The sequence below is a fragment of the Trachypithecus francoisi genome, unplaced genomic scaffold (assembly GCF_009764315.1).
Source record: "Trachypithecus francoisi isolate TF-2019V2 unplaced genomic scaffold, Tfra_2.0 Lachesis_group7, whole genome shotgun sequence".
Classification (NCBI taxonomy): domain Eukaryota; kingdom Metazoa; phylum Chordata; class Mammalia; order Primates; family Cercopithecidae; genus Trachypithecus; species Trachypithecus francoisi.
In genome coordinates, this window is record NW_022681472.1 from 95,505,056 (window position 1) to 95,532,616 (window position 27,561).

The window sequence follows — 27,561 nt, forward strand, 5'->3', positions numbered from 1 at the left end:
TCATGACCACGACAGGGAGAGGGGAAATCCCCATGAGAGAAACTCAAGCATTAGAATGGGCATTCCAGGCAATCAATAGGATATAGGATAAGTACGACAACTTGGGGATGACTGCCAAAGTTTTAAGCTTCCAAGGCTAAGAAAATGCTGACACCCTTAACTCAAACGGGAAACGTGGAAGGAAAAGAGAATGAATTCAGCTGAGGATATGGTAACTGCAGGATCCTATGAGACGTTCAGGAGACAAACCCACCCTTCATTTGGAAACTGAAGTTCAGAGGTCAGGAGTGGAAATACAACTATGTGAAATCATGAACAAATGTTTGTTATATTTTGAATATATCAACAGCTTTGCTCTTAAATCCCACCATAAGTCTTCACAATTTTTATTGTATTTATGTGTTTTTGTTTTTGTTTTTTTGAGGCAGGGTCTCGCTCTGTCACCCAGGCTGGAGAGCAGTGGTGCGATCTCAGCTCACTACAACCTCCACCTCCCAGGTTCAAGCGATTCTCCCGCTTTAGCCTCCCGAGTAGCTGGGATTACAGGCTCCCACCACCATGTCTGGCTAGTTTTTGTATCTTCAGTAGATCAGGGGATTTTGCCATGTTGACCAGGCTGGTGTCAAACTCCTGACCTCAAGTGATAGGCCCGCCTTGGCCTCCCAAAGTGCTGGGATTACAGGTGCAAGCCACCACACCTGGCCAACAATATTTTTTAAATTTATAATCTCATTGACTCACTGTGTAATTCCTTATTTTTAAGAACTTTATTTTCACAACTCAAATCATTACTTTTGATGTATAACTAATTTCATAATTTTTGAAACCAAACTTTCTTTTCCATCTGCTCAGTTTTCTCCCCCATGATGAAGCATACTTCTGTGTCATGTCCCTGACATCACGGGACTTAACAATTACAATAAAAGCCCCTTTTTTATTTATGACATAACGATCACAGTTACAATAAGAAAAGATTTTGTTCAACAGATATTCCTGGAACAAAATTCCAGATTTTGTTCAACTGTGTATAGCTGTGGCTGCAAGCCAGCCAAGATTCCCAACCCTGGCTTGCCTCTGTCTACACCACGCTCTGCTCTGCGGCAAATGAGAGACAGTTGATGTGAACAGGGAGGCAAAGAAAGGCAACACCAAAACTGAGGGCCACTGGAAATACGTAGAAAATGCACCACTTCTTTCATTTCCTGCCCTTCCCCAGCCCCAAGAAACACGGTAAAATGAGGCAAGGTCCATCTCACTAAGATCAAGGCCCCAGTAATGCACACCCTCACCCAGACCAAGTCCCTATCTACTCTGACACTGATGGATGGCAAACTTTTAACACGTTTTCTTTGGGCTGAGTAGCAAAATAATGAGCAAGCAACAAAACGAAGGGGTAGCTGAATAAATTACATCTGACATTTTCTATCTCATCCAATCCTTGTCCTTCAAACAAATGACAACTGCATCAAAGTTGATAGATAACCTCCTTGGTACAGAAACAAACTAACGCAAGTCATCAGTGTTGAAAGTCTAACCAGGGCCGTGATGATGGAAGGAAGAAGAGGAATTCCACATGCGATAAACTCAAGCATTAGAATGAGTATTCCAGGCGATTAACAGGATATGGGGTAAGACAATTTAACGATGACTCCAAAAGCTGTAAGCTTCCAAAACTTAGAAAACAGCAACACCCTTGACTGGTGTCTGATGCCGCCTGGTACAGCCTTCAGAAGGTGCAGCCCCTTGTCAGTGTCAGACACTGAGATCCAACATTCTCTGAGTGAGGGTCCTTAGCCGGCTGCAGGTGACTCAGGATGCGGGGTCAGGCATGAGCTCCAGAGCTAGGCACCCGGGGGCTATAATCCCAGCTCCCACACGCAGCCGCGGAGGCCCACCATGCCTCTACTGCCTCCTGCTCGTAATCTAAGCTGCAGTGTGCCCTCTAACCACAACGATCAGAGGAGTTCATGCAGATGAAGGCACATGTTACACCAGGCCCAGCACACAGGAGGTGCATAACAACTCCCGTCACACACTCTCGCGGGACCCAGAAACCGACTTCAGGCAAAGGCTGGCCACTTTGCCTCTACATCCAGAAGGTGCTGCATTTGAGGAAAGATAAAACAGGAAGAACATTCTAAGAAGATAAATACTGGCTGGGTGAGTGAGAAAATTAATCAAGTTTGAGCAGGCCAGGACTGTGACAAATGAGCCACAGACAGAGAGGATCAGGTCTTGTCAATCCAGAAAGCAGACACAGGGAAAAGGCCATCGGCAAGAGAGAGAACAAACGGACCGCATCTCATCCCAGATGTGCCTCCTTCCGGCTCTGCCACGCAGCGCGTGAGTGCAGGCACTGGATCCACGTGCACTGAACCTGCTGCCTCCTCCACCAAAATGGGCTACCTAGGTGTCGGATGGGCAGGGGATCAGCGGTGCTGTGAGAGTGGTTATGGGAACAGAGGAAGGTGGAGACAAGGCTTAGGAAGGCAGTTAATAATAACTGAGAGGGCTGCGAGATTAACCCTCAGGCCCTCAGGGCTGTGCACAAACAGGCAAGCCAGCACCATGGGCCGGGCACCCTGTTGCCTGGTGCAGGTGTTCTGGAGGGACCTTCCAGAACAGGTTGGATCCCAGTGGACTGAGTAGAGAGTCTTCTCCCCTGCAAAACAGGGTTGTCTGACAGTCAGGAAGGAGATAAACCCTGAAGGTTCTAAAGAGGGCCTCTATATTTTTATTTTATACCAAGGAATATGCCATTTCTTCCCCTAAAACAGATCCCTGCCACTTAGAAGTTGCTAAATAAATACTATTACTTTGAATTAAGCTCAGTGTCTTTTTTTAAATGATAGCCAGAAGTCTTATTTTTCTCTCCCAGATCACCGAAGTGGACACCAGCAAGATTGGGTGGCTGCATGGGCCAAAGAACTGTATTCTGTCCCCACGCCACACGTATAAGCAAAGCCCGCAAATGTGGACCAGAGGTCACAGGAGGCACAGGGCAGGTCTTCAGCTGACATTTCAAATGTGTCCACTCCATGACCACTTCCAAAAGAACAACACAAGCATAAAACGTATTGTCAGCCACTGTGACCTCCTTCGTGGGTCACAAAAATTAATTGACTGGATAGTGACCAGCGTCCCTTGGGAGGGGACAGGACGGATGAGACCATGGTGCATGGAATAGGTTGACTCATTTCTCCTCCCCGCAAAATGCGTATGTTGAAGTCCTAACCCCCAGCACCTCAGGATGTGACCGTGTGTGGAGACAGTTCTTCAAAGAGATAACAGAGGTAAAATGAGTTTTGTTACGGTGAACCCTAATCTAATATTACCAGTGTCCTTATAAGAAGAGGGGATTAGACACACACACAGAGAAAAGACAATGGGAAGACCTGTCAACAAGACGGCCACCTACCGGTCAAAGGGAAAGGGCTCAAACCAGCACCGCCAACACCTGCATTTCAGATCTCCGGCCTTACGGCCACCTACCGGCCAGAGAGAAAGGCCTCAAACCAGCACCAACACCTGCATTTCAGATCTCCGGCCTTACGGCCACCTACCGGCCAGAGAGAAAGGCCTCAAACCAGCACCAACACCTGCATTTCAGATCTCCGGCCTTACGGCCACCTACCGGCCAGAGAGAAAGGCCTCAAACCAGCACCAACACCTGCATTTCAGATCTCAGGCCTTCAGGGCCAGAACTGCAAATTTGCAGTATGTCAAACATACGGCAAAATTAAATTTTACAGTATATAATAATCATTTTCTGTCACTTCAACATGAAGTGACAGAAATACTAATAGATTTGAAATTACAAATCAAATCTGAGATTCAGTATGTAATACAGAACTCTTTTTTTATTTTTTATTTTTTTTTATTTTTTTTTTTTTTGAGACGGAGTCTCACTCTGTCCCCGGGGCTGGAGTGCAGTGGCCGGATCTCAGCTCACTGTAAGCTCCGCCTCCCGGGTTCACGCCATTCTCCTGCCTCAGCCTCCCGAGTAGCTGGGACTACAGGTGCCCACCACCTTGCCTGGCTAGTTTTTTGTATTTTTTAGTAGAGACGGGGTTTCACCGTGTTAGCCAGGATGGTCTCGATCTCCTGACCTGATTGAATGAACATATATGAGTGCTCATTTAATCCAATTCCTACACTTTTTATAAAGGAGAAAAGTGAGGGCCAGGGAGAAGAGAAGGTCACTCGTGGAAAGGCTAAGGATAAAGTCTCACCTCCCAACTCCTCATCCTGCCCTTTGTCCAAACAAACCAGGCCGAACCCTGAGGAAGACCCACAGTCCTTGTGCATCCAGCCTGCATGCCCTTTTCCAGTTCGTTCCAATTTTCAGATTCAATACTTCCATGTGAAACCCTACACTTCACTTTGGCTTCAATTCAATCATCAGAAATTCTGCTTATCTTATTCTCACGTGGTCCTGATACAGAGATGCCTATATTTTCATCACTGAAGTCACACTTAGCATTAAGTAAGTACCTGGAACATACTACTAAGATAATTTTTTTTTTTTTTTTTCCCAGAAACGGAGTTTCGCTCTTTTTTCCCAGGCTGGAGTGCAATGGTGTGGTCTTGGCTCACTACAACCCAACCTCCACCTCCCAGGTTCAAGCGATTCTCCTGCCTTAGCCTCCCGAGTACCTGGGATTATAGGCGTGCACCACCACACCTGGCTAATTTTTTGTATTTCATAGAGATGGGGTTTCACCATGTTGGCCAGACTGGTCTCGAACTCCTGACCTCAGGTGATCCGCCCACCTTGGCCTCCCAAAGTGCTGGGATTACAGGCATGAGCCACTGTACCCAGCCAAGATAAACATTTTTTAAACTAAATTGGTCAGTTAAAGATTAAAGTCAGAGTCAGACACAGTCAAAAATAAAGGTTCCCCCATCTGTTCCCACCTGGCTGTGAAAATCCTGCAGAGAAACAATCTTTTTGTAACTTTAGTTGGTTACTCTGCTGCTAAAACTTTCAATAATACCCACTGAAAGCCTAACACTTCACCAGAGAGATAGAAACTTTTCTTTCTTTCTGAGAGACCTAAGTAAAAATGTGTAGGTCCCTCAGTTAGAAAGAACTGCACAGCCTCATCGGGGAAACTGCCCACCTGCCTAGTGGGTGAAGTCAGCAAAGACACCAGCACTGTTGAGCCCCCACTGTGGCGGGCATGGTGCCAGGCCGCAGACACACTCTTTCTGAGAAATCCTCCACCTAACAAGGCACAACCTTCTTAATTCTGCAGTTGAAAAACAGGCGTGGCAAAGTCAGTAAATTGTTAAAGGTCACATTTGATAAGTACACGAGCCAGGACACAAACCCAGCTCTGCCTAAGCCCAAAGTTCACAGCCCCTACTGTCCTCCACTGAATTAAAGCATCATCGTCCCCTTCCTACACACGCAGTAGCCCAGGCTCAGGGACAGTCGGCATCTCAAATACCCATGAATGATAAGCATACATCATCAAAACAGAAAACTGTGAGACGCTTTAAGAGCAGCATATGTTGAAATACTCTTTGGAAGTCACAAACAAATCCACATAAGCAACAACAATTACTATATATTGAGCACAGGTTCTCAGTTGAGAACAGGTTCTTTTTTTTTTTTTTTTTTTTTTTTTTTTTTTTTTTTTGAGACGGAGTCTCGCTCTGTCGCCCGGGCTGGAGTGCAGTGGCCGGATCTCAGCTCACTGCAAGCTCCGCCTCCCGGGTTTACGCCATTCTCCTGCCTCAGCCTCCGGAGTAGCTGGGACTACAGGCGCCCGCCACCTCGCCCGGCTAGTTTTTTGTATTTTTTAGTAGAGACGGGGTTTCACCGTGTTAGCCAGGATGGTCTCGATCTCCTGACCTCGTGATCCGCCCGTCTCGGCCTCCCAAAGTGCTGGGATTACAGGCTTGAGCCACCGCGCCCGGCCGAGAACAGGTTCTTTATATACATCGTTTCTAATCCTTATGACAGCACAGGAAGATAGGTATTCCTCCTCATGTTACTGAGGAGGAAGCAATGGCAGAGGAAAAAAAGACAATTGGGCTTATCAAGCATTTATTGAGCCTCTATGATGAGGCTGGGATTAAAAAAACAAAAAGACCACATTCCAGCTGTCCCACCTCACACCTCAGTCCACAGACATGAAAACTAAAAACTAATATACATGAAATATAAAAAGTAATGTGTAGACCCTGAAAAAGCCAGCTCCACAGGATGAATCCATACTGAGTGGCTAACAGCACCTAGATTCAAGTTAGACTCAAGCAGTCATCTGCTGACTAGAGGTCACACACAGACCTTGAGTTCCCGGAAAACCCACGGGCCTGCTTAACTTAGGGGTCTACATAGCTGCCTGTTCCCATTCGTGCCATCAACAGACTGTGACCTGCAACAACCAATCAGAACTCAGCAAGTCTGAAACCTTCAAGTACGGAAGTGAACCTGAGTGGGAACCTCGGCGGGAACTTTCTCTGTAAAAGACAAACCTTTCTTTTGTTCTCTGGAATGGGTGGCTTCACTTTGCATCCAAGGCTGTTCTCCTCAGTTTGTAAACTATTCCCTGGAATAAAGTCTCTCCTCTAAAGTCCTTTTCAGAGAACTCATGTTCACAAATGTGATAAGCATTGTTATATACACATGGGAAAAAAAGCTTTGGAAAGAAAGAAATTTTCTTCTACCAAGAGGTGTCAAGGAAAGGGGCTGGGGGGAGGCAGGGAGCGCCGGCAGGGGGGCTGGTGCTCCATTCTGGATAGTGAAAAGCCAGAAGAAACTCACAGTACGTGCGTGTAGAGCCTCTGCTCTGGGAATAGCAGCTAAGTCTCCCTCCCAAGTTAAAGAGACGGCCTGGGCCAGACTGAAAGAGCACTGCACACCACGTGGGGCCTTTGGCCTCTGACACTATTTCAGCAGAAGATTGCCGCAGATAAAACACCAGCTTTAGAAAGATCGCTTTAGCACATGGGTGGAGGACAGGAAAGAAAGGGCGGATCTGGAAGACAGGGAGGTCTCTCAGGATGAGTTGCCATATTCCGGACCAGAAGTGGCAGAGTCCAGCCTGAGTAATGGTGTCTTGGCACTCTGTGCAGTAGATGGTGGACAGGCAACCGGAAAGCAGGATTGCACTGCACTGCTGGGGAGAGGGTGCCACTTGGAACCATGTTGTCCCAGAGACAAGATCCTTCCTGACGTTGCAGAAGGTCCCTTTTGATACCACCCTGGGATGTTCTATTTTGGTTCACCCGAAACTTGGCAAATTAGCACTTTCCTATAACTAGTAAATCTACTGATATATTTGGGATTTTGACATACTGATCGTGTTTCTTCACTTCACTATTTCACACGTGTGGTTTCTCTACCAAGCATGCATTTTATTAGCAGGTACTTATTATGTTCTACTACATGGTAGAACATACCATGACCTCTTCAACATACAACTAAAAGTACATGAAAAGCTTCCCTTCATTTCTGCTGGGGTTTTATCCAATCCTTTCTCTCTAGTTCTGAACAAACAAAAGGGATTTGCATAAATTGCAATGGAAACAAATTATACCCCTTTACTGACGAACTCCCACTGGGATTCCTTGTAACACAACAATGCATATGCATACCTTCCCTTCTCCCCAGCCCAGATGAAAAATGAAATATATCAAATCAAAGTTCCCAAAGAAACCACATAAGCCATCTGGAGAAAAAAATGCAAGGGGGAAAATGCATGTCAGGAATGAAAAATAGGAAATACATATTTTATATATATGTTTATATATATATATATATTGCTAAGGCCATATATGTGTGTGTGTGTATATATGTGTATACACATATATGGCCTTAGCAATACAAAATCACACCATTCATTTTCAGCCAGAGTTCATACTTTAGCTCTTTATGCTCTGCTACATGAAGCAAAGGGACAAAAACTCAAATGTGAAGTCTGTAGATACTTCACAATGGGAACAAAATATAACACATGACATCAACATACAACATAAAGGGCCTTCAACCTGAACCCCATAGATTTTAGTCTGTTAATCTATATAATAGGAAGCTTGTAATCATTATGGCCAAAATCTAGCAAAATTCCAAAATCCAGCAAAAATAATACATTCTTGTTTTAATACTATTTTAGAATTGACTGAAATTCAAAAAATATAAAGAACATATATTAAAATATCCAGGATGATAAAAGATGACCAGAAAAGCACATCACAATTGAAAACTCCCCATAAGTGAAAAGCCAGCTTGGGGTAGGAAATGGAGGGGTAGCTCTGGCCCTGTGTGGTCCTGAGCCCGGCAGTGCTGGGCTGCGGCCTCGACCCTCACTCTCCAAGGATGACTGTTGGGCTGAAGTCATCCTTTGCATGATGACTGCTGACCCATGGCGTGCACATCAGCCTCAGCATTTTTCTTTTCAATAAAAGTGTTTCATTAAATCTTTAACCAAAGGCGATACACTGTTTTGCACTACTTTTCAAACATGTAAGTTCACACGCTATGAGAAATCTCACTGGGCCACGTCGTGAATCTGACTTGGGAAATACTGCCGCCCACAGAGGCAGGGCCACGAAAGGACGCAGAGTTTCTCTGGGGGTGACAAGCAGTTTCTGTACATTTCACTTCCTCATCAGTCAAATGATCAGTGAGGAGGGGAAAGAAGGGAGGCTGGTTTTCAGAAAAGACAAAGACCTAGAGAAGGCCTTGGTGAAAAATACCTCACTAATAATTTCCACTTGTCAAAGCTTGTGTCTCAGACCTGGCGCACACCTCCTGTCCTGGCCTCCCCAGGGTCCCTGCCAAGCACAGACTCCTGGGCCAGAGATTCTGACTTGACAGGAGTGGGCCCCTGGAACTGGCATTGTAAATTCTGAAGATTTTCTTTAAAAATATAAGCATTTTCCCTGAGAACTAAGTCTTACTTGCACAGAACAACCAAATCCACACCCAGCTGAGTGTGGACGGCAGAGGGAGAGAGGAACTAACAGCTGTCTGAGCTTCCCAAGCAGAGACAGAGCAGAGGGAATGATGGAAATGGAACCAGCTTTAACCCTCACATACACCCTGCTATGGTCTGAACGTCTGTGTCCCCCAGATTCATGTTATACCCTAACTCCCAACGTGACGGGATTAAGAGTCAGGGCCTTTGCAGGGGCCATCAGGGCCTGTGAGTAGGGTTCTCGTGATGGGAGGAGTTCCCTTGTAAAGGAGACCCCAGAGAGCTCCCTCGCTCGCCCCTTCCGGCATGTCTCTGAGCCAGGAAGTGGCCCTACAGGACATGAATCTGCTGGCACCCTGGTCTTGAACTTCCAGCCCCCAGAGCTATAAGAGATAAATGTGCCTTATTTATAAGCCACCTAGTCTGCAGTATTTTGTTAAAGCAACCAATGAAGATGCACCCCAGGAGGTGGGTCCTTCTTGTGCCCCTTTTCCAAATAGGGAAAATGAGGTGGAGAGAAGTTACATGACTTTCCCTTGCTGCACAGGGAGTCAACAGACATTTGCTGAGCCCCTGTCACACAGTGCTCCAGGCCACAGAGACCGTGCAGGATGGCAGCATGCCTGCCCTCAAGGAGCCTCCATCTAGCAAGGAGGGAGACTGATGGTAGCACCAGGCAGAGAGAGGTGGGCGTTCAGCTCAGAACCGAGGTGCGCAGAAACGGCAGCCATGCCGAGACCCAGGGGAAGCTGTTCATGCAGAAAAACACAAGTGCAAGGTCCCGGACAAGAGCCAGAAATCAAGCTTGTTTTCTCCAAGACACAGAAACAGACAAACCTGGCGGGTGCTGAGTGAATGTGCAGAAGACTGGAGAGAGGTGAGCAAGGAGAACTGAGGAGGAAACACCAGGTGGACCTGGGAGGCTTCCAAAAATAACCTGGCTTTCCTTCCATTTCCTGATATGTGTCCTGGGAGCCACTGGGGAGGTTTAAGCAGAAAGGTGCTATGTTACGAAGCCGTGGTCATATCTGGGATGTGCTGAGGCAGTGAAGCCTCCAGGACTTCCTGATGTACTAGACGTGGGGCCTGACAGCAGGGAAGGCCACGATGGCGTCAAGGTTTCTGCCCAAGCAGCGGGGCTGGCAGGGGCACCCTGTGCTGAGATGGGTGGCAGGGTGAGCAGTGTGGGCAGGTAGACAGTCAGGCCTGCAGCACCGCAGAAGGAAGAAGTACAGGCACCGTGAATGCAAAGACCATTCCTGAAGCCCTAGGGCCAGGTGAGATCCCCCAGCAAGATGCGCAGAGGTGGGAGAGCAGGCAGGGTTGAGTAGGTCCTCTGTGTGGGTGATGAAGTCACCAGGAAAAGAACAGGGGTGGAGGTGCTGAGGACAGAGCAGGCCAGTATCGGGGTAACCAGCCCCCAACATTTCCACGTAGGTTCTATTTTCCCTAAGTGTCGGCCAGTCTGAGAAATAAAGAGAAAGAGTACAAAGAGAGAGATTTTACAGCTGGGCCTCTGGGGGTGTCATCACGTATTGGTAGGACCGTGATGGCAACCCCGAGCCACAAAACCAGCAAGTTTTTATTAGGGATTTTAGAAGGGGAGGAGGTGTACAAACAGGGAGTAGGTCACAAGGATCCCACGTTTCAAAGGGCAACAAAGATCACAAGGCAAGGCAAAATTATCAATGAAGGTCCATGTCCCGCTGTGCACACACTGTCTTGGTAAACATCTTAACAGGAAACAGGGTTCAAGAGCAGACAAGCAGTCTGACTAGAACTTTCCAGGCTGGAATTTCCCAAACCTAGTAAGCCTGAGGGTACTGCAGGAAACTAGGGCGTATTTCAGTCCTTATCTCAACCACATTTAAGACAGACACTCCCAGAGCGGCTGTCTATAGACCTACCCCAAGGAATGCATTCCTTCCCCGGGGTTATCCATTATTAATATTCCTTGCTGGGAAAAGAATTCAGCAATATTTCTCCCACTCACACAGTTATCTATAGGCTCTCTGAAAGAAGAAAAATATGGCTCTATTCTGCCCGACCCCACAGGCAGTCAGACCTATGGTTACCTTTCCTTGTTCCCTGAAAATCGCTGTTATTCTGTTCTTTTTCAGGGTGCACTGATTTCATATTGTTCAAACACACGTTTTACAAGCAATTTGTACAGTTAACACAATCATCACAGGGTCCTGAGGTGACACACGTCCTCAGCTTACGAAGATGATGGGATTAAGAGATTAAAGACAGGTATAAGAAATTATTAAATTATTAATTGGGGAAGTAATAAATGTCCATGAAATCTTCACAATTTATGTTCAGAGACTGCAATAAAGACAGGCGTAAGAAATCATAAAAGTACTAATTTTGGGAACTAATAAATGTTATGAAATCTTCACAATTTATGTTATTCTGCCACGGCTTCAGCCAGTCCCTCCACTCAGGGTCTCTGACTTCCTGCAACAGGCCAGGGACTGAGGCCCCCAGTGAGTGAGAAGTAGCCAGCTCACCTGGCAATGATCACAACACAAGGAAAGGCAGGAGCCATCAATCCTAGTGGCACACCCTCCCAAAGAGCTGGAGTGTTCTGAAGAAGACTGTTTGGAAGTAGCAACGGAAAATGATGCCCGCCCCATCTCTAGGCCCTGAGGTCCTGGGGGCAGAGGAGAAAAACCAGCATGCATTTGAGAGACCAGCAGGGGAGGCAGGCCGAGGAAAGGGCTGGTTTTCATCTCCCTGGATTGCTAGGATGCCATTGTGAGTGGGACGGTAATTTATTGCCTGGCACTGGGCTACACTTGCATTTCACTTCCCTGTCCCTTCCGACTAAATGCTGGCGACAGGCCCTGGTCACAGTTATGCCAGAAACACTCCCACACATTCCAAACCTCCTTGCTGAAGAGCCACTCGCTCCACATGAGAAGGTTAAGGGAACACTCGGGGAGGAAGAGGATGAGGAAATACGGGAGTCAGCTACCAAAAGACCTCGAGTTCCTGTAGTCACCACGGAAGGGGTCATGGGAGTAGGAGGGACGGGAAATGGCGGGGAGGAAGAGGATGAGGAAATACGGGAGTCAGCTATCAAAAGACCTCGAGTTCCTGTAGTCACCACGGAAGGGGTCATGGGAGTAGGAGGGACGGGAAATGGGGCTGAGGTGGAGACTCCTGGAGATAGACCACCTGGGGCCTGGGCCGCTGACAGAATGGAGACGCATAGAGATGTGGCCACTGTGGACATCCCAGGAGACCGAGGGGCAGCAGCTGAAGACGCAGGGAAGGCTGGACACAGCCCTGGGGGTGGGGCAGACGCAAGGGGACAACCCAAAGGGGCTTACAGGACTGGAAGAGTTAAGGAAACAAACACATCCTAGTGTTCAAAGCCAGCTCTGCCACCTCCAAATCCATACTCAGACATCCAAGGTAGGGATGGCACCAAATAGAAACCGAGCCTTCTACCTGAGGAAGCTGAAACACGTGAAACTGCCTGGAGTGCATTGGCTGGGGAGGTTGAGGGCATGGAAAGCAGTAGCCAAACTCGGCTTCTCCCAGTTGCTCCATCTCCCCGGCCAGTTTCTCCAGGCCATCCCCAAAGGAACTGTGCGCCCCTCATACCGCGATTGCGCATAGTACCCAACTTAAGTGAGACGATCCACAAATACCTGCAGAAAGGAAGCAAAGAGAGCTGCTGGTCCTGTGCAGATTTTCCAGCTCCTCCGTTTCCCTTATTGTCTGAACAGTACTCCTAGAACCCATAAAAGACATCCTTTGGAGTCCTGAGGGTCTACTAAAATTAAATGCTCAGCTTAAACACCACAATTTTACATGCAAAAACCAAGATTTTTAAAGGAGTTAGTTACTTTATTTTTTCTTACGCTTTTCACTGTCCAATTCATTCTCATTCAGCAAGCCTCACATAGTATCAGATCAATATTTTTCTATCCAAAATGGGGAGAGGGAGGAGGAGAATTTTTAGTATCCCTGTCTAACCCATCTAACTAAACATGTAAGGACGGACTTGCCAAAGAGAAAACAAACCAAAAGGTTGTTTCAGGTGTTAAAATTTCAATCAAATATCAAATATGCTAGAGAGAGATGCAAAGAAAATGAAGGCTTCCTCTTGTTGGGGATTTACCTCCTGCTTCCTAAGAGTGGACTTGAGATTCACACCAGAAATTAAAATCTTCACCACTGAATCCACCCGGCTGAGTTGGAATGACACTTCGCAGCCCCTTGCTGCAGAGCTGAGTCAGCACATGGTGTGACATCTGAGGCAGAGGCATGGGGCAGTGTCGGTCCCGGGGCCCAGGGCAAGACACACGCCCACACTGGTGGGCTTGGCAGCATCCCACCTGTAGCTCCTCTGCTCCTCCAGCTCTGGGCCAGGCATGCATATTCAGCACGGCCACAAAGGGCAGGCATGGGCCTCTCCTCCAGCTCTGGGCCAGGCATGCATGTTTAGCACGGCCACAAAGGGCAGGCAGCGGCCTCTCCTCCAGCTCTGGGCCAGGCATGCATGTTTAGCACGGCCACAAAGGGCAGGCACCGGCCTCTCCTCCAGGAGCCACCACCATCAGAGCAGCAGACTGGGGGGTGGTGAGATGCTGACATGGGCTCCAGGCCATCCCTCTGGGGTCCAGCTCAGCCCCACAGTTCCTGGCTTACCCTTGCTTCCCTCCCTTCACATCTGCCTTCCCTTCCCAGCCACCTGCCTGCCTGAGGCTTTGGGGATCCAGCAGCAGACACCAAAACGATGCTTCACAGGCCTGGGTAGCCAGCTCCCACAGCGCATAGCCGGGTCCCCCACAAGAAATCCTATCTATGTGTGCATATGTATAGATGTGTGCACTGATAAAGACTCTTTCCTTGACCAAACTTCAGACAAGCTCCTGTGAGTCCTCTTTCCAACGAGGCCTCATCCTTCAGTCCTGTCCTCAGCCTGCCTAGGCCAGTTTCGGCAAGAATCCTGGGAAGTCACCCTGGGCCTCCCTGTTAGGCAAGTTTAGCAAGAATCCCCCATACTTAAGGTCTCTCCTCTTAGTAATTCTCCATCCACCGACCCCTCACTCTGCCCACTGGCTATAAAGCCCCACTTGGCCCTGTATTCAGAGCTGAGTTCAATCTCTCCTCTGTTGCAATAGAGTGGACTCCTACTGTAGTAGTCTTAAGTAAAATCCTCCTCACCATTTTAACAAGTGTCAGAATAATTTCTCTTTAATGAGGTACATGTATATCTCTAGAACTGTGATGAATACCGTGATTTTTACAGCTTTCTCATGATTTTTAAGGTGGTACTTCTTCCTTTTCCTTAAGTCCTCTAGTCAAAGGCTGTTTTGAAATTGTTCCAGGTTCAGTGTTCAATGGGTGTCTTTTCCTTCAAAAAAACATAAACATGGCCGGGCGCGGTGGCTCAAGCCTGTAATCCCAGCACTTTGGGAGGCTGAGACGGGCGGATCACTAGGTCAGGAGATCGAGACCATCCTGGCTAACACGGTGAAACCCCGTCTCTACTAAAAAATACAAAAAAAAACTAGCCGGGCGAGGTGGCGGGCGCCTGTAGTCCCAGCTACTCGGGAGGCTGAGGCAGGAGAATGGCGGGAACCCAGGAGGCGGAGCTTGCAGTGAGCTGAGATCCGGCCACTGCACTCCAGCCTGGGCGACAGAGCCAGACTCCGTTTCAAAAAAAAAAAAAAAACACATAAACATATATCATCACCCCAACACCAGGGGCCAGGAGCACTGGGCGAAGAAGAATTTGCCATCAGCAAGTCCAGCAGCTCTAAGAAAGACATTCACTCACATGACAACTAAACAAAATGTCAGTCCAAGGTGTCATGGCAAGTGTTTCCCCCTTTCTGAGGCGCTGGGAGGCCAGGGGTCCTGCTGCTCTGCCACTCACAGCTGACGGGATAACTGGGTGACTATGGGCAGACCACTTCATTCACATGACAAAGCACAATGGCAGGATACCATCTGCCCCACCAAACCCCAACTAAGTTTCAGTGATAGTCAAATGAGCAGGAGGGAGGAAGCAATCAGAAGACTGGAAAAGAACTTCACATAAAAGAGATACAACAAACAAACCTGCAGAAAAAAAAAAAATCCAACCTTGCAAGTCACCAAGAAAACGCAAATTAGAAGAGGAAGGCAGCGTCCTGCACACACTGAATTAGCAGCCCTGCTGTGGCCACATCCGCAGTGTCTCAGCAGCAATCACAACGCTCAAAAAGGCTGACCCAGGAGGCCCCCTCCTGATGAAAACTCTCTCATGCTAAAAAAAAGCCAAAGGCCTGAAGATGTTCACCACAGTGTTATCAATAGTACCAGAAACAACCTGGAAAGCAAGTAAGAAAGGGAACAAAAGAAAAGCATGTATTATTCATACATTCAACAAGACATGACTGCCAACGTGTGCCTCTAGCCAGCGGCAGGGCGCGGGGCTTCCTTTGGAGGTGATAAAAATGTTCTAAAACTGACTGTGGTGATAGGTGCACGTATCTGTGAACATGCCAGAAAGCTAAAGTGTACATTGTAAATGGCATCTAAAGGCATGGTCTGAGGGGAATCACCAGACACCGGGAGCAAAGAGACAAGCGGACCCAGAAGCAAGCCCTGACGCAAGTGCCCAGCACATGGGAATCAGAAGCGGGGAAGCTCCAGGAGGAGCTGGGGAAAGGAAAAAAGTGGCACGTAGAGGAAGCGCTGGACTGAGAGGACACTGTCGACAAGAGAGAAAAAGAGGACAGGAAACGACTCCTGCTTTGGAAACTGGTGACCTCGGCAAGGGAAAGGAGAGGGACATCCGGCAGAGGGGGCCGAAGGGGGCGCACGAGGGAAGGGCACGCAGGGGGGCCGAAGGAGGCGCGCGAGGGAAGGGCACACAGCAGGGCTGAAGAAGGTGCGTGAGGGAAGGCAGACGACCCGGCAGAGGTTCTGCTTCAGAGCGGAAGGCTGCTTGGCTTGGCTGAGCTGAGCTGCACATTGTGGTAATTACAGCACCTTTGCACACAGGGAAGCCAGTGGTGTGGGAGAAACAGAGGCAGCAGGAGGAGGCGGGGAACACAGAGAGGACAGGAGGACACAAGCCCCTGTGCCATGGGCTTTGTGGCCGTTCCGCAACATTCTAATGAGACACCAGGCCTGGTGAAGTCAACAGCTGCCCCCTTCCAGCAGTGCCCCTTAAAGCATAGCACTACACCAAGAATGGGGGTGGGAACTGGGGAAGGTGAAGAAGACCTGATGAGGGTAACGGGCTGCCACCATGTCCAGGTAGCCCAGCAACGGCTGCACAGAGTGTCAGGCTGCAGAAGCCACCTCTGCCCAGCGACGCCTCACTCTCACTCAGCTACACGGTCAGCAGATGATTTACATCCTCTAAGTAACCAAGCCTCGCTCTGACTAAGTAATTCTTCCCTTAACTTCCTTTTCGGAAAATGTCTTTACAGTCATCTAAGAAAACTGGCTCCCTCTGCCACAAAGTCAAGGAGCACCTTTTGAGGGAACAGCAGGATCTGTGGCAGCCTTGGTTAGGAAGACGTGCCTTTCCAGCAAACACGCCCACTAAGGTTTAGAAGCAAAGATGCTGAATTCTGCTCTGAAAACAACATTTTCTGAAAGAACAAACTTTGCCTTCTTTCAAAATAATTGCAGTGATTATTTTTGGTCTCCTGTATTCAGCGACGGCTGCTGCCACTTCCACCCTCCATCAAGGTGACTTTGATAGAGACAAGCAGCCCATGACAAGATGAGCGACCTGCAAGGTGCAATCATCAGTGACCACCCCAGGCAAGTCCCATTAGCAAACCAGATGGGGAAGTGACATTTAGACTTCTCCTAAACGGCCATCGCAATGTGACAGGGACAGTGGCAAAGCAGTGTGCAGGTAAATATCAAAGGGAGGTTGTCCATCCATTTAACGGTATTTCTTCACACCTACTGTGTTCCAGGCCATCCCAGGACAAGGCAGATGAGGTCTGCTAGCCTCTCATGTTAAGACTGGGAAACACAAAGCACAGGGTACGATGCAGAAGAGCCGGGGGTCAGGGCGGTCTCCTGGGGAACACGGCACTGGAGGTGAGACCTCATGGAGAAGTGCACCATTCAAGATCGCCAGGAACAGGCATGTGGGGCTGTGGGGTGGAAAAGGCTTGGCATGTAAGCATTCATTAAGGAAGCCAAAGGAACTGGAACCGGGAGCGGACGAGAAAGTAAGGGACAAGGTGGGAGAGAGGGCAGGGCCAGGGGCAGAACCTGCAGGCCACCGTGAGTCCTGGGTTTTATTACAGGAGCAACAAAATACGATCTGATTTGCAGTTTAAACGGGTGTCCGGAGAATGAAGCAACGGGAGGCTGGAGTGGAGCCAGGGAGAGGGGCAGGAGGCTCCAGAGAGGAGATGATGGCAAATTGAACAGAACAAACGCAGTCAGGGTGAGAAAGCGGAAGCAGGCTGGCTGGGCCTCTTGACGCATCCAAGGTGCATTGAGTAGAGGATGGCAGAAAAGGCGATTCCAGGGCTGGGCCAGAACAACTGCATGGGTAGCCTGGTAAAGGACAAGGAAGGAGAGGCGACAACGGACAAGAGACACAGGCCCACGCTGGTAGCTGACTGTGCTGCCATTCTCCCCGCACCCCTCCAGCTCCCCACGCTGCCTGCCCTTAGAGACAAAGACAGCCAAATCCATTTGGCCCTTCCCAGCCGTGGCACTGTGCCCATGGATTAACCAACCGAGGACTGAAAATATTTGGGAAAAAAAATTGCATCTGTGCTGAACGTGTATAGTTTTTTTTTCCTTTCCCTAAACAATACAGGAGAATAATGATTTATGTAGGTAGCATTTACATCCTATGAAGTGTTACAAGTGATCTAGAGATGGCTTAGACCACATCGGAGGCTGGGTGCGGTGGCTCACGCCTGTAATCCCAACACTTCCGGAGCCCGAGGCAGGAGAATTGCTTCAGCCCAGGAGGACGAGACCAGCCTGAGCAACATGGCGAGACCGCATCTCTGCTAAAAATAAAAATAAATAAATAAACAAACTATGGGGGAGGATGTGTATAAGTTATATGCAAATACGATGCCATTTTATATCAGGGACTTGAGTATCCCTAGGTTTCGGTATCCAAGAGAGAGCCTGGAGCCAACGCGCCCGCCAATACTCAGGGGATGACTGTGCTTCCCATCACACTTACAGTGGGCTGGCATGACCACACAATCCGGTTCTAACCAATGAAACACAGAGGTCTTCTAGAGACTCTTAAAAACGTTTGTAACAGCTTTATTGAAATATAATTTGCATAGCAGTTGGCCCATTAAAGGGTGCAGTTCAATGGTTTTGAGGATATACCACAGTCGTGCAACAGTCACCACAATGGACCACTAGAATATCTTCACTGCCTCAACTCCATACACTTTAGCCATCGCCCCTACCAAGTCCCCCATGCCCCCAGTCCTAAGAAAGACAAATCCATTCTGTCCCTACAGTCTATTTTGGTCATTTCAAATAATTGGGATCATACAACGTGTGTGTGGAATTCAGAGCCCGGCTTCCTTCACTTGGCATTGCATTTTAAAGGATCACCCATGCCACAACATGGATGAGTAGTTCACTTGCGGTGTGGCTGCACAACTCTGTGAGTATTCTCATATACCTTAGATGGATAAATTGTATGACATAGGAGTTAGCTCTCAAAAACTTTGTTTATTTTAGTAAGGCTTTCGTTTCTTGTAGGCAAAGCATGACAGCAGCTATGGGGAGAGAGGCACTCTATAGCGACAGTTGTTTCGGAAGTTTAAGATGCTTAAACAACCTCAAGATCTAACAGTAAGTCAGATTCGCGTTGGATACTATGAGACCTGGGATTCTATGCTACTTCCGCTGAACGAGGAACTAGCAGCCTAATCTTGATCTACACTTTCAATGGCGAGGTGGAGAGGCCACCTTCCCAGCACCTTAGAACTGGGCTGAGCATTAAACGCGGTGGAAAGAGCATGCACTGAAGCCCCGGTTACACGGGCCGCCATTCCCTGCCTGGAAGAACACCTGTCAGCAGCACCATCCTTTCCTTCCCCTTGCTCCTCCTCCTCTGTTTCCACCTCCCACTCACCCCTTCCCCAGGCCAGTCAGAGCAGTGCTGTGGTTAATTATGATATTATAATATAAATGATAACAGCAGCACATCTTGGAAAAGAATCACATCCATATACGACAGCCCTTTGGGGTGATTCTGCTGTTCCCTATTTCTCTCTCCAAGTCTTCTGAAGGTAACCTTGAGCAAAAGAACCACTAACGTCTGACCAAGGAGCTGGTGTCCAGGTCCCCCAGAAGAAAACAGTGCCATCTTATGATATTTACTAAGCACTTCTTGGCAGCAGACATCGTTAGGTACTTCAGGTGTGTCACCTCCAATCCTTAGAACAATCCCGCAGGTAGATGCAAAAACCAAGATACAGAGAAGGTTTTCAAGAAAACACCATCTACCCAGAGGCCTCCAGAAAGACACTGGACTACAGTAGAACAGGCAAACCAAAAGCCTTCGGATCCCAACAAGACCAAGCCCAGGAAACCATGTGCAATGCAAACCATCTGTACTTTAGCATCAGAACATCACACTCCCTGCCATCCTAACCTGGTAAAGTCATTCCAACAGCAGAAATGCTGTGAAATAAAGCACATCCTTAACACAGGTTCATCCACTGGACCCTCCCATCTCATGGGACCCCCCCTTCTGTCACTCCTCAGTCTTTTCACAGTAGCATTAATAGGACATATTTATAGTATGCATTTTTTCTTTTTTTCCCCTTCTTTTCATAGGCATTGATATAGTATGCATTTTTAAACCACACTTCACTCACAGTAGCAGAGCCAACATATGGCTGAACCTTACTCGCTCACCTGGGGCTTTTGATCTCAGTCTCTGAAACAGTTTACCTAGCTAATTTTTCCCCTTGTTCCCTTTTTTAGCTATTTGATGTGAAAGCCACGAGTCTTTTCTATTTTCCACAGGAATTGGTGTCAGTAACTATAAACTCATCCTGGAACAGCCTATGCAAGGATGGACATCAGGCAGCGGGCCAGACGTGGTCCATAGGCCACCGTTTGCCAAACACTGCTCAAAAGCCTGATCAAAGGCCACAGTAGGATCTTTAAAATCACCAATTAGAAAAAATATCCATTGGGTAGCATAGCAGAAGGTGGGTTGAAAGAGACAGAAGACATCATTCATTCAGCCGGCATTTAAGGACCTGTAAGCTACCAGGTGCTGCTCCAGATACACACGACAGTTCGTGTCTCTGAGGAGCTTAGAGGCTTGCTGGGTGGGGAAACAGACCAGCAACTCCACAGCCTAGCATGCTGGAAGCTCTGACAGCGGCAGGTTCAGGGCATGGGAAGCTGCCAGAGGGGGCACTGCAGTCATGGCAGGGATGAATTCCTAGACAATGTAACAGTAATGGAAACAGCATGTACAAAAGCAGCAGAATAGCAATACTGTTGTATTTGGAGAACTGTCAGCAATTTAGTACGGCCAAATACAGGGTGAAATGTGAGAGTGGGAAAAGATGAGGCTGGAAATTACAAATATGTGCCATTCTAAACCTTTCACAAAGGAAGGAATCCCTCTGCCCTTTTCAGAGACTCCTGTGCAGTTCACAGGACCAGGTTTGCACGCACAACCCATGAGGCTTCAGAGGATGACAGCTCCATTCATCTACTGCTGGAATGCCATGGAAGCTCTGGGCCACACACACAGGAAGCCTCAACAAAGATGGCCCTGTACCACGATCAGAAAAGCAACACAGTCACGGTTCCTAAGAAGATTCCACAGATCATCAAGGTAGTACTTCATCTTGTAAAACATGACCAAAGTCTTGGGGAACTCAGAGCCTTTCTGTGTAAATACTTGCCCTCATAATGTATCTTGTAGGTTCAATCTTTAGCACATACTGGAGAGTACACATGGAGCAGAAGTCCCCAGATGATGCTATCTTCAATTGCAGGTCACCAGGCTAGTTTCACAAATTACAAGAAGGCTAGAAAGACCCTCCTCAACCCTGGGGTCATGTTTTTTCCATGCCTGGCTGCTCTTCTATTCCATACTTTATTTCAACTCAGCAAAATGTAGAAATGTTAGTTATCTGTGAATGGCACCATGAGCTCTTCAGAAAAAAAAAGACCATCCAATAAATTATAGTATCTATCATTAAAAATAACAAACTGCCACATAGCGCCGCACAGCCCAGCTGTCCAAACGGGAAAATGGAGGCTAGGGAGGATGTCATTATTGATCAGCGGTTACAGTAATTAGAGGCTGAGGTGAGTGGAAAGAACCTTTCAGACCTCCCGACTTTTGTCCTTTTCTCAGACGACTCCAATTAGCCAAATACCATTATATAAAGGCCTTTCAAGAGACTGTTATTTGCTCAACAGTCTCAAGCATCCTAAGTTCTTCTCCTTTCAAACTAAGCGTCTTTAAATCACTAATTAATATGACTTTAAATAACCATACGACACTATCCACATTTCATGGGTAAACAAATTTCCCTGTCACCTAAAAACATACAGCCAGGACCCCATCAATCACAGTGTGCGTCCCCTTTCCAGGACAAGGGGCACCTGACACCTCTAGAGAGTTATGCTGACATTTCATCACAAATCAAACACAATTTATATCTAATGGAAACACAGCCCATATGGAAGCATACTGATTTCATTCTCCGTTTTCTCACTGGGAATTAACAATCCACCAAAAACAACTGATCTTAGAAATACCTCACGGTCATAGCTCCTCCTCTCTTTTCCCATAAACCGCCTGATTTGAAATCTAGCTGAGTCTGGTTGCAGCTTTGTCAGTCATCCAAACTGAGATGACGAATCTCTCCTAACTCACTCTACAAATACCATGGAGAAAACTTCCTACCATGACTAATTCAAACTCAGATTTTAAACATATATTCTCCTCCAGTATTTCTGGTAGACCTTAAAAAGAGAAAAAGAAAGAAAAAGAAACTGTCTTCAGGATTCTAGTGTGGAGAAGATACACCGAAGAGAGATCACAGCATGGGGGGGAATTAACTAAGGGCTCTGGCCATAAAAGCAATGGCCAGTCGTGACCACGTGAGGGAGACAAGGAGTCTAACGGACGAGCCACATCCAACTCAAAGCCTCCGTCCTCACTTAGGGCTGGTGAAGACCACAGGCCACGGTTAAACATGCTGCTTCAATAAGAATTCATATTTACTTATTCTACACACATACATTAAAAGAGCCTCCAATGTGACCTGTTACAAAATGTCTAATTACTCAAAAATATAGCATACAGATCACCCTTTTTGAAAGATCACATGAGGAAAAGGTACAACTATCACACGATAGGCTTAGAAGTGAACAAAGCTTAATAATATAAACAGGATAAGAAAAAAAGGAGGGAGCCGGGCGCGGTGGCTCACGTCTGTAATCCCAGCACTTTGGGAGGCCAAGGTGGGCGGATCACAAGGTCAGGAGATCGAGACCATCCTGGCTAACACGGTGAAACCCCGTCTCTACTAAAAATACAAAAAATTAGCTGGGCGTGGTGGCAGGCACCTGTAGTCCAGCTACTCCGGAGGCTGAGGCAGGAGAATGGCGTGAACCCGGGAGGTGGAGCCTGAAGTGAGCCGAGATCGCGCCACTGCACTCCAGCCTGGGCAACAGAGCAAGACTCTGTCTCAAAAAAAAAAAAAAGAAAAAAGAAAAAAAGGAGGGGAAGGCAGAGGTTAAAGCATCACCGAGAACCCTCGCTGTATTTTCCTGTAGAAGTTTTATTTGCCACCTGGAGAAAGATGCTGACTCTGCGTTCTGGACAGGAAGGGCAGGGGAGATAGGCAGGCACACACCCACTACCACTCCCAGGCACAAGGATGCTCATCAACCATGCATGAATGCTATTAACGAAAAAAGAAACACAGCAACAGAGCAATTAACAGAGAGCCCTGTGTGCTCATCCACTCTCTGTTCTTCCCGGCGGCCATCTCATGGACACGCGTGCAAACATCAACCTCCGAGCACGTGGGGCTGGGAAACACAGTCTACTTCTGAGTGCTGTCATCAAAACAAGACAAGGCCTCACAGGTCTGGAGTGGAGACAGTCGGGTTCATCAGCCTGACACAGAACAGTGGAATCGGTCACTTCAATTATTCGTCCTGCATACACGCTCAGTCATCTCACCATGTCCATGGAAACCACAGGGCACCCAAAGGGGAAGATATGGCCCATGCCCTTGAGAAATACAAACTCCAACAGAAAAACACAATACAGCATATGTATACATACACATACAGTGTACACACACATATGTGTTCATTGTAAAAAGAACGTGCATTTTATTTTATTTTTTAATTTTGAGATGGAGTCTCACTCTGTCACCCAGGCTGGGGTGCGGTGGCGTGATCTCAGCTCACTGCAATCTCCACCTCCCGGGTTCAAGTGATCCTCCTGCCTCAGCCTCCCAAGTAGCTGGGATTACAGGCATGCGCCACCTCGCCCGGCTAATTTTTGTATTTTTAGTAGAGATGGGATTTCACCATGTTGGCCAGGTTGGTCTCGAACTCCTGACCTCAGGTGATCCGCCCGTCTCACCCTCCCAAAGTGCTGGGATTACAGAAGTGAGCCACCATGTCTGGCCAAGAATGTGCTTTTGAAAAATGCCTGAGGACCCAAGTCAGAATCAACTTTCCCATAAGCAATCATGATGAAGGCAAGGGCTGTGACAACATCACTCCCACCTCGGCAGCCATGCGCTTGGCATCTAGTCTTTGCCAGGTCCAGCTCCAGGTAGAGAGCAGGCAGAATGAGGTCTTCTCCCATGGAGGGAGACAAGCATGACCAACTAAATATGCAACTGCTGACCGAATTGTAACTGTGGTAAGTGCAGGAAGGAAGACAGCAGAGGCCCAGAGTTCCTGGTCTAGCTAAAGACTTGTGAAGGCTTTCAAGAGGAGGCCAGGCCCAAGAGGAGTCACGTGGTGAAGGCGCAGGGTGTGGGGACAGGGGAGGTGCACCGGCCCTACCGTGGGAAGGAAGGTGTGTGCTAAAGAAGTTCAAGATGCAGCAGACGCAGCAGGCAAAGGAGTGACACTGACAGCTCAGGCGAAGGGCTCAGGGCCGTGTCACCACAACTCACCAGCCGTGGGAACTGTGCTTGCTGAGGTGAGGTGTGTGGGGACACTGCCACCAGGAGAGAACAAAGTCCTGGCTACAGGGGCAGATGGATGTGCCATGGGTCAGGAATGGCACCCGAGATTCCCCTGCACAAACAGAGTCCAGGCTCTGCCTCCTTAGAGTTGCTGGATCGCGGGGAGGCTCAAGAAATCCCAGCAGAGCGGGGGAGGTGGGCAGCACTCCCAGGGGCTGGGGAGAGCAAAAATTCACTACAGCAGGTAACACCAGACCACTGCCCAAGCCGTCACGGAGCCACAGCCTCCCCAGCAGGAGACACAGGTGGCTGTGGGAGCTCTGCCTTGGCCTGCTGCTCCCTCCCATCACTGAAACGCCAGAGTGCAAATGGGCCATGCAGCCAGCTTCCACGGTGGCCCTGGTGGCCACCTGCTCACTCTGTAGGTACAACTAAGAAAAGCGCAGTTCAAATGCAGCCCCAAAAGCAACAGCGACCCAATACATGCAGAAAAGAAGCTGCACGCCTGTCGCAGGGGCCCCGATCAGAGCAGAGATGCACCTGGGTCACCAGAAGTCCTCAACAGCAAACAACAGCTACTCCACACGAGGATGCAAACGGCCACAATAAGTGGTGTGTGCCTTCAGAACCCTGGCGACAAAGACCACAGGCATTCACAAAAGGAGAATTCCTTTCTCATAGAGATGGCCATGGAAATCACTATAGAGAAGTCAATGTTTCCTTTAAAGAATGCTAGCATTTCAACAGGTGCAGCGAGAAGATGGGCTTTATGAGGGCTGCTTAGTGTATACTGCGATTCTTTTTTCTTGGGCGGGGGTGGGAGGGACAGAGTTTCACTCTTGTTGCCCAGGCTGGAGTACAATGGCGTAACATTGGCTCACTACAAGCTCCGCCTCCTGGGTTCAAGTGATTCTCCTGCATCAGCCTCCTGAGTAGCTGGAATTACAGGGGCCCGCCACCACCCCTGGCTAATTTTTGTATTTTTAGTAAACACGGGGTTTCACCATGTTGGCCAGGATGGTCTCGAACTCCTGACCTCAGGTGATCCGCCCACCTCGGCCTCACGAAGTGCTCAGATAACAGGAGTGAGCCACCACGCTCAGCCAGAATTAGTGCATTTAAACCTCACAACTACCCTCAGAGATGTACACCCCACATTACCCTGGAGCCAGAGCCTACTCGAAGACAGAGAATAGCCAGGGGAAAGCAGTGGGTGGAGGGCTGGAGAGAAAGATGTACTGCTTTTAGAAATGTGAAAACAGAGAAGCACGAAATTTGTGAGGTGCCAGGACATGAGAGTGAGGGAGTGGAGTCCCTGCCTGGACAGCAGCAGTGACGGAGCAGCACTGCAGGGGGCAGTAATGAGCCAACCAGACGGCCTGCAGGGAGGAGAGCCGGTTCCCCAGGGGAGAGTGCTGCCTTCCCAGAAGCTGTCCTCGAAGGGAGAGCCCTTCGAGACCCTGCTCTTTCCTGGGAGTGGTGAGCACCCAGGGCCTGGCACGGGGACAGGATGTCCCGGCCCTCCCATTGCCAGAGATCTCTCCAACAGCTTCCCAGCTACACAGGCCCTGCTGGGTCAGCAGAAGCCTTGTCTCCTTGCTGAAGAGAACCACATCACCCAGGGTAGCTTGCATCCAGCTGCTGGTCAGTGAGAGAGGAGAAAGGCCCGGCCTCTCAGAACAACATGGGACACACCTGCAGGGCACGGCAGTGCAGAGCTCCCCATGCGGCTGAGGCCTGTGTCGATACAGCACTGAAGCCCAGCTGCTCCCACTGTCCAGTCTCGCCTCCGTCTCTTTCCTTCCGCGGGGCTGATCCCATGAGTACCTCCCAATACGCTCTGCACACATCAGTCCCCACAGCAGACAGCACTTCCCTGAGAACCCAGCCAGCACCACACACTGGGCCAGGGTCAGGGGTACAGGCAGGAAGGCAGGTTTGGGGCGGCTGAGCCCCAAGTGCATAGGGAAACAGGTCACGTTTCCTGCTATCAAAAAGCAGATAGCACCCAGGAGCAGCATAAGAAGAGAAGATGAAGGCCAAGAAAGGAGCCCGGGAGAAAGGCAACCTTGAAAGAGGGGCCGAGACACCGCGTGGCCCCATGACAGCAAACACACGCAAACCTCATCTTTGGTTCTGGAAGGGAGGATGGAGTCACCCAGTGACTCGAAGGGACTCAAGGGGCACAAGGGGCCCTGGGTTCTGCTCATGCCCGTCTCTGATCCGGGTGTTGATTACAGCGGTGGCCACTTGGTGAGAATTCACTGAGATCACTGAGACACATTCCTCCGAGTCGTGTACTCCTCTATGTAAATGTTATGCTTTGACATTTATATTTTATAAAAGGCAGGCTAAGGAAATGGGAGGCAACACAGGAGGCTGAGAAGAAGCCTGAGAGGCGGAGGGAAAAGCCGTGGAGTGTGCTGGCCGGCCGAGGAGCAGGAGGGGATGGCGTCAAGGTGGGAGGAGGTGGCACAGGGCTCCCAGAGAAGTGAGTGTGGAAGCAGGGAGCCAAGGCATGGGGCAGGGACCTTCTCACCAACGAGGAGCTGGGCAGTGTCTTCCACCCACTGAAACCTAAGCCCAGGGTTTACAGGAACCAGCATCTAAAGTGCTCTCATTCACAGTCCCTTGAAAAAAAAAATCGTGGTTTGAGCCCACTCACCCTGATCCGACAAGAAGTCCAGCATGGTCTGTAGAAGGAAGGACAGGTGTCTGACGGAGAGGGCTGGGTTCCCCATCCTTCGGGAGGCGTAGACCAGTTCATGGAGCAAACGCATCTGGACCGCAGCCCAGCCTCTGTGCGTGCCTGTGATGGAAGTTACAAAACATCACAAAAGTGCTTGGAGAGGGTGCAGGAAATACAGTTAATCTAAGTTGTAAAACTTGGCAATTTGAAGACAAATGCCTCAACCATCAAACTCAAAGAGCAACAAAAAATATTTCCTCTGTTTTTAATGACCCTGAAAAAGGACTTTAAAGTTGGCATGGTTTTCATACAGCAAAAACAGGTATCACATTATAGCTTCTCCCTTCTGCAAAGATATGATTTGATTTCAAAAATTACCTGTTTTGAAATAATAAACTTAGAACAAAAGTTGGTTTTCATATATCTGAGTCAGAGACATATTTTTTTTTCAAGAAAATACTCACATTTGAAGGGTCTTCATTATCAACAACCAAGAACATTAAATCAAAAATATTTCTCTAAAATATGAGAAAAATGAAGAAAAGTAGATAGCTAAATTAGAAAAAAAGTTAAACTCTATAGTTGTTCACTCCAAAATAGTTTGGCATCTTTGAATGAAAGATGGAGAAATCTGGATGCACAGACAGTAGAAAAGTATCTCTTTTTTTAAGAGATGGGGTCTTTCTCTGTCATCCAGGCTGGAGTGTGGTAGTACAATCATAGCTTACTGCAGTCTGGACCTCCTGGGTTCAAGCAATCCAATCCTCCCATT

At 48.4% G+C, this 27,561-nt stretch overlaps 1 protein-coding gene across 1 annotated transcript in view; it reads right to left on the minus strand.

Annotated features, from left to right (window-relative positions):
* Nucleotides 1-27,561, minus strand: part of TRAPPC9 (trafficking protein particle complex 9) — a 705,809-nt gene that overhangs the window by 605,011 nt on the left and 73,237 nt on the right. The window contains exon 7 of the mRNA XM_033202702.1: nt 26,766-26,909. Within this exon, the coding sequence (XP_033058593.1) occupies nt 26,766-26,909 (144 nt within the window). The remainder of the gene's footprint in view (nt 1-26,765; nt 26,910-27,561) is intronic.